The 7,966-nt window shown below is 43.9% G+C and overlaps 1 protein-coding gene across 1 annotated transcript; it reads left to right on the top strand.

The window, feature by feature from the left end:
* Nucleotides 1–207: 207 nt before the first annotated feature.
* LOC308152789 (carboxy-terminal kinesin 2-like) lies at nucleotides 208–7,106 on the top strand (the record flags this gene model as incomplete). Its single annotated transcript, XM_080525853.1, has 11 exons — nucleotides 208–350; nucleotides 612–726; nucleotides 946–1,104; nucleotides 1,715–1,776; nucleotides 4,999–5,092; nucleotides 5,377–5,541; nucleotides 5,750–5,888; nucleotides 6,100–6,239; nucleotides 6,368–6,441; nucleotides 6,812–6,887; nucleotides 7,014–7,106. 11 exons carry the CDS (start codon nucleotides 208–210, stop codon nucleotides 7,104–7,106), a joined length of 1,260 nt encoding a protein of 419 aa, XP_080381979.1.
* Between the last annotated feature and the right edge of the window lie 860 nt (nucleotides 7,107–7,966).

The raw sequence follows: 7,966 nt of genomic DNA, 5'->3' as shown, positions 1-7,966 counted from the left end.
ATGAGAGCTTGCAGTCCTGCGTGAAGATTAAAGTTACATCTTACATGCCCGATGTTGAGAAGCTGTCCAGTGATGTCCGAAAACAGAAGTCACATTAAACGGGTAAGAACACAATCCTGTCATAGGCACATATTTAGTAACAAAGTGGCTGTTTTTATAAAGTGATTTCAGATTTTTGGATGGGACCTTAAAGGCCAAGTCGCAGACATGACTGGGAAGGTCCAAAGCTATCAGGGCAGACTCAAAACAATGACCCATGAGAATGGCGAGCTGAAGGACTCCTTCGGCAAAAGTCAGCTGAAGGAGGTGGCGATGATTGCAGAATTAAAAGTACTTCTCCAAAATCTCAGGTAAACAATCTAATGGGCTTGCCTACCTATGTCATAGGGGTACATTGAACATTGAGTCAAACCCACAAACAATTAGGTTTGTTTTATTCTCCTGGGAGCCAGGTCGAATTCTTGGTTGGACTACAGTTTTGTTTTAAGCCAAGAAAAGCCATGTAATTTATGAACTTGACCTGAAGGGAACATTGGGTGTCTTGCTCTTTTTGGTCCACATATTTCAGTTGTGTTCATAAACCGAATTTGTTGGCTGTTTGTGTGTTGCAGCCACCATGAGGAGGAATTGGTGGCCCTTTCTGGTGTTCGAGAGCAGCTGGAGTTGGTGACCAGTGAAAAGATCATCCAAGAGAAAACCCTGAACAACCTTGAAAAGGAGCACAAAGTTCTCCAGGGTTAGATAGATGATCTGGAGGTGGAACATCGCAATGCACAGGTAGAGCACTTGTCTTTAAACACAGACTAATAAGTTATAATGCTATGATGTTGGACTTTACATTGACTTTCATTTAGAAAGTCCCATTGTGCTAAAGCATAGTACGGTTTTCTAAATTGCCCCAATGTCATGGCTCATGAACACTTTCCTCTCCTCCCTGCCTGGCAGACCAAGCTCTCTCGGCAGGGGGCCACCCTGAGTGAGGCCCAGGAAATGTTGAGGAGCCTGTTTAGGAGCCTGGAGAAAACTGTCGCCCGCCAGACAGACGAGCTCCACTCTGGAGAGATGGTGCGCAGGAAACTGCTCAATGATCTCCAAGAACTCAATGCAAGTCTAGCTGTTTTTCAAGGCTGTTTTTCAAGGAGAAATTAGCTGTTTCTTGCTTTGCTGCATACTTCTGTTTACAACATGCTGATAGGATGTGTTTTTCCATTGTGCATAGGTAAATTCTAAATACTTTATCATCAGTAATTATATTCAAGTTGTAACATCTAAAGTATTGATAACTGCCAGCAAACTCTCTGTCATGCACCCTGCAACATGTAATTTGAAGTAGGGGCCAGTGGAGAGACTGGGTCAATAGGTCAGTATTAGGACCAGCCAACCAGCCGACTGGAATCGGGTAACTGAGTTGCCATGACGACCAACCCGTTATGGGATGTAGGGGAGCCGAACGTACATCTAACTTTAGGGTGAACAACATGTTTGACAGGAGAATAATGATTGGCAAGGTACAGCTGATTCCTGTGTCAGCAGGAATCTAGACTATATGGAGGCACTGTGAATATCATTCTGTGTGCGTTCTGTGCCTGCGACTGAACACACCCGGTACCGTGAATAAACCTCCGCCCATCATCAGGGAAACATCTAATAACACATGCTGAGCCATTTCACCTCTCACCCTAACAAGATGCCTATGACACTCTGGTCTCTGCAGGGGAACATCCGGGTGTTTTGCAGAGTGCGCCCTCCACAGGAAGGCGACCGATCCTGCAGTTAGTAACCCGCAACAACCTCGTCATCAGTAAGAAGCTGTTCAAATAGAACTTTAAGAACAGGGTCAGCTCTCTGCTTCGTCACCAGGTCATCTCGAGTAACTACACTAGGACATTTTGACAAAAGGTCACACGCCTTGCTTGTAACCCTAGTTACAGGGTCAGGTGTAGGAACAGCATTTGCACGGCTCAGCGCACGTGTCACAGCACAGGATGGAAACACCTCAGGGAAACACTGTTTCACAACCAACGGTGGGGATATGTCACCCCAGACGCGTCCGCCCGCTAAATTATTCCCCAAAATAACCTCCACACCTTTTACAGGCAGCCACGGCCGCACCCCCACAACAACTTCACCCTGTACCAGGTCTGAAAAGAGGTCAATCTTATGCAATGGGACCGACAAAGTGTTAAGTCCAATTCCCCTAATCAAGACACTGTCACCTGTATCAGATAGCTGTGGCAGGGCAGATTTCAGGACAAAAGATTCAGACGCACCAGTGTCACGCAATATCCTAACTGGAACCTTTTCCCCACTCCCAAGGATAGACACAACCATTCGTAATGAAAGGTGCATAATTTGAAACAACCAGAGATTTCTCATCTGGCTGCACACAAGACAAACTGGAGGTAGACCAAGCATCTTCAGTAACTGCTAGCACAACCGATTTTACCTCAGGACCAGAAAAAGACCTGGTTTTGCCCTGAAGGACAGGACACTCATTCTTCCAGTGACTTCCCCCCCGGCAGTAGCGACAGGCTCCTCTTCCTTGTGAGCCTCCATCAAATTTAAAGGACGGGGTCTCATTCCTCGCCTCAAAACTAACAGGACGAAACCCAGATGAGCTCCGCCTCTCACTGCGGTCCCAGTCACGAGCACGTGGCTCCCCCAACCTGCCGTTGTGCGTTAAAACAAAGTTATCAGCTAACACTGCTGCCTCAGAAGCTGTACACACCTTGTGTTCACCAAGATACACAGCAAGGTGCTCAGGAACAGAATCTCTGAACTGCTCCAACACAATTAACTGACACAACTCCTCATAGCTGGTAACAGAGGAAGCAGAGCACCACCGATCAAACTGTAACGTCAACTCACGGACAAAATCAACATGAGATTGCTCGTTACGCCGCTTTGCAGTTCTAAAACGTTGGCGGTACGCTTCCGGAACCAATTGATAAGCACGCAAGATTGCAGCTTTAACTAAGGAATAGTCCCTACAGTCAGTCCTACTTAGAGCAGAGTAGGCCTCCTGGGCTCCACCCGTAATCACGCTCTGTAGGAGCAAGATGCAGTCTGAATCAGACCAATGTCTTAACTCAGCCACTCGCTCAAATAGTAAAAAAAAAAACGAGTCAAGGTCTCGCTCATTGAACTTAGGCACAAGCTTTAGGTTATTAGAAATATCAAAACGGGGACCCACACGTTCCCTAGAGGGGTCGGAATCATAGAGAGAAAAAACCCCGACATCTTTACCCTCTTTAATTAATTTAAGATGCTCCCATTGACATTCTAATTTAGCACGTTCTGTATCCTGACGGATTTTTTCAATCTCCAATTGAACAGTTTTATCATAATTTTGTTTGCTTTTCTCATGCTCTTGCCTGCTTTTCTCATGCTCTTGCTGCAACAACAACAACTCCTTCTGTTGGTCAAAAGTCAAATGACTACTCACGGGAGTTGGGCCAGGCGTAAGGGTTCGAGATTCCTCCAGGATACCAGCTTGAATCAGATTGTCCATCACGATCGTTCTTAAAGTCTCCTTGAGACGGCTAACAGTTTTACTTATTTCAATGTTATGGAGTTCCGCGATTTTCAAAAGTTGGTCCTTACCACATCTCTCTAACAACTCCACTGATGGTTTCTGCATGAACTCTTCGACAATAGAAGCAATGATTAATGTGCACGTAACTACTATAACAAATGCCTCCCCACCTGTTGAAGCACACAAAACAGTAGCAGTCGCAGTCGCACCGAACGCAGCAATGGAGATATTCAACGGAGCTTCCCCAAAACCTAGATAGCTCAACCCTAGTCTTCGTAGTCTTCGTGTGGCTTCGTGGTGGGTAATTACGCACTCAATACCGCTAACACGGAACAAGTAACCAGCACGCTGGCGTACTCCCCCGTGCTACGGCGATGCCCCCGAGACCACTGCTCTAGCCACGGTTACCACACAAAAATAATAAAAACAAAAACAAAAGCCCAACGCACTCCCCAAAGGAAATACGCCGCTATGCCTAACATGGGGTAGAAGGCATCAGCTCCTAAATCTCTCACCACTGTACAAGGAACAACCACACTCCTACCTAGGTGTCCCAACAGATAGTAGAGCAAATGGCGTCTCTAGCCTGGGCAAGTGTCTGGAGACAAACCGTAGTCCTCTCTCTCCCCCAGCACACAAACAAACACAAATAACTGTTGGCACAAATCACAACAGAAAGGTAACTAAGATGCCACAGCATCAACAAAACCATACCCAACTTATCTCCCAAATGTTTAGCGCTTTACAAAGAACCAACCAAAGAACAACGAACCAACGAATTTAACAAAGAACCAACCAAAAATCAACCAACCCAAATCACTGAAACTATCAAACAGTGAAACAAAGAGCGCTAACCAAACTACAACAAAAGGTCCTACAACAACTAAATCCGACGGCCGAGCCCCCATTTGTCACTAACCCGGCTCAGAGAAAGTGACAAAATAGGGAGACAAGTCGAGGGTAAAGGTAAATGATTATTTTATTAACAACTAAAGAAAATAAGTAATTGAGAAATAAATGGGATGTGATAGTCAGTTTATCAGTTGTGTAGGGTGTGGGTGAGTGATCTGTAATGTGGAATGTTGTAAGGTGTAAACAAAGGAACAAAAGGTTGCCACTAACAAAGGAGTCAAAAAAGGATAACCTGTATGGAGAGAGAGAGAGAGAGAGAGGGACTGATCCCCAATGCACAACCTAAATAGGTACAGGTGTGCTACATCAGCCAATCAGGCCTCCTCTCCCCACTGCCATCCTGCAACACAATCAGAACAAGACAGCAGTGGAGGGAGGAGACCGTAACACCACGTACAACTTTCAGCACAGGACAACAAGGTCCTCACCCTGGCGAAGACTGAGGAGGTTAGAATAATGCAAAAAGCACTGCATATTTCAGTGTATTCTTCTAACGTCTCTCTGATTGGAAATGTCAGTTAAGGCCGTAACTAATCACTGTTCTCATATAGTCTCACACTGGTCGTGCTGGAGACACCCAGAAGAACTCGGGCAGTGCAGCAGATATTTCGTGCTGCCAAGACTCTGAAGGAGCAGGGTTGGCAGGTTGGTTGGTTTGGTTACTTTGTCCTTGGTGGTGTAACTTCAGGAATGTGAGTCAGATTGAAATGTTTTGATGAGACATTGCTTTCACTTCAACCAAACACTTGTATTACATTGTATGACCGTGTAATTCACATTATTTTCTTCATAAATGCTTCGGCTCCTTGTAGACCTCATCCTGTGGTAAAAAGGGGAAAGCGTTGAACTTGATGTGGATCATGTTAGTAAGATACTGATTGCTTAACTTTTTGTTAATTATTATTATTTTGATTCGTTGTCTGTTTCAGTACAAGTTCACTGCCAGCTTTGTTGAGATCTACAATGAGACTCTGCAAGACCTGCTGTACTCTGGTAAGGCCAACAAGAGGCCTGAGCACGAGATCCGCAAGGTGTCCAACAATGACGTCACTGTGACCAACCTGACCTATATGGCAGTAAATTCAGAGGATGAGGTAAGGGTTTGGAACCTGGTGTGCCAGATACAGTGGTAATGAAGGAAAGCTATTAATACCATGTGATCTGGGAAGGGTTAGCAAACGCACTGATTGGATAACACAGAAGGCCCACCTTTGATTCTGCAAATAGTGCTGTGCAGACTAAAAATTATTATTTTTTGACATTTTTTGACTTTTTTTTTTGACATCCATGTCTTCCTGCTAGGTGTGCAACCTGATCGGCCTGGCTAACCAGAACCGATCCACCGCCAAGACCAACATGAATGACCAATCCTCCCGCTCTCATTCAGTCTTCCAGCTTGACATTGAGGGCGAGAACCTGGGACGGGATGTCAAGTGCAAATGTAAGCTACTTCAAATGGAGGGGTCGAGAAGTTAAATGGGTCCTTAACTCATTTTGTGCCACGGGTGAATAAAGTTTCACAAATTGCCAACATTCTAGTCAGTTAAGTCAGTGTCCGCAGGTACCTAAATTCAATTGTCAAATACATTTTCCCAACTGAGTTTTAAATACATTTTTTGGTCAGTAAATTAAAATGTGGTGTGTGTGTGTAGCATCCTTGTGTTTAGTTGACCTGGCTGGGAGTGAGAGGGTGCAGAAGAGCCAATCCCAGGGTGAGAGATTCAAGGAGATGACGGCAATCAACGGCTCACTGACCAACCTGGGGATTGTCATCAGTGCCCTGGCCAACAAGGTCTGTCTACACCAAGGACCACCTGGGGTGCCTACCTTATCATGGAGTCAAATGGTTGCCCTGTAAAAAAAACTGTAGCTTGATTGCATACACCACTTACTATCCTACACACTTTTTTGGTATTCTAGGAGAGCTACATTCCATACAGAAACTCCAAGCTGACCTACCTTCTCCAGGGCTGTCTAGGAGGAAACAGCAAAACGTGCGTTTACAGCTGAGTTCATCTAAGCTGATTACTATGGTTATTCAAACTTTAATGTATCTGAGTCCTTTACATTTCACTATCATAGTGTTACAGTTTCACACTTCCAGGTCAAATACTAGATTTTGTCTGGCACAATTTAACCAATAAAATAGTCCCAAAAAGTCAAGTGCATCTACAAAAGTACAAACCTGGTCTGGAAAATACACTAAAATCTGTGAACTGTCAAATGTTTTCTGACCTCAAATGGTGTAATTTGACTGTTTGTGGTTTAAAACCATCTGGCAGACTTTGCATTTATGATTTACTGTATTATATGTAATATTACGGTACAAGCACTACCATGTATAACTTGTCTCTCTCCTCCCAGCCTGATGTTTGTTAACATTGCCCCTGAGGCTGACAGCTTTGGAGAGACATTGAACTCCCTCCGATTTGCCAGCAAGGTTAGTGACATGACCTCACCAGAGAGGACATTCAAGAGACCCTAATCCTATTGTTTATCACACTTTTCACTGTGAATATATTGAATTTCTGGAGAAAATGTCAACTGTTTATGATTGTTGTTGCAGGTAAATGACTGCGTGATCGGCACGGCATCAAAAAAACGCAAAGTGCCACTAACAGCATCCCATGTTAGCAGTAGTACGCTTTTTAAACCGTGAACCCCTCTCACTGAGACCTCAGTGATGTGATTGTTTCTTTTAATAATATTTTATATTGTGTTTTTTTAAATGTTATTATTAAATTTACTTCATTTAAAGGTTGGATGTTTCTCTTTTTTTCCAGTGTGAAATTAAGCCAATTCACCAAAAGGTGAAATTTGTATAACCCTTTTTACTGATCTTTACCCATGGTGCCAATAATTATAGAGGGAACTGTATGTACCGTGCCTATAGAAAATCATCATGCCCCTTTGAAATAGTTACGTTATTTGTTGTACAGCCTGAAATCAAAACCTTGTCTAACCTTTTTCCAGATTTCTGAACAAATTTAGCGTTACAACATCAAACTAATGAAAAAAAAGTGTAATTTAAAAAACTAACAAACAAGAACAACGGTTGGAAAAGTCATTATCAGTCCCCTGATTTAATACTTAGTAGAGCCACCTTTTACTGCAATTACAGCCATCAATCTGTTTGGATGTCTCTACTAGCTTTGCACACCTATATTGGAGAATATTTGCCCATTCTTCCTTGCAGAATTGTTCAAGTTCAGTCAAATTCCGTGCTGAGTGGCGATGGACTGCCATCCACAAGTCCATCCACAGATTTTCGGATTTAAGTCAGGGCTCTGACATGGCCACTCAAGGACATTCACCTGCCTATCCATAAGCCACTGTGTTGTTCTTTTGGCGGTATGTTTAGAATCATTGTCGTGTTGGAAGGTGAATGACCTGCCCATCTTCAGCTGTCTAGCAGAGGGACGCAGGTTTTGCTCAAGAATTGTCTGTCCTTGGCAGCATCCATTTTCCCTTCAATCCTGACCAATTGGCCAGTCCCCGCTGAGGAGTAACATCCAATGT

Source organism: Nansenia antarctica (genome assembly GCF_963989245.1).
Source record: "Nansenia antarctica genome assembly, chromosome: 1".
Classification (NCBI taxonomy): domain Eukaryota; kingdom Metazoa; phylum Chordata; class Actinopteri; order Argentiniformes; family Microstomatidae; genus Nansenia; species Nansenia antarctica.
The sequence above is the reverse complement of the archived record's forward strand: the minus strand, read 5'-3'. Positions and strand labels throughout refer to the sequence as shown.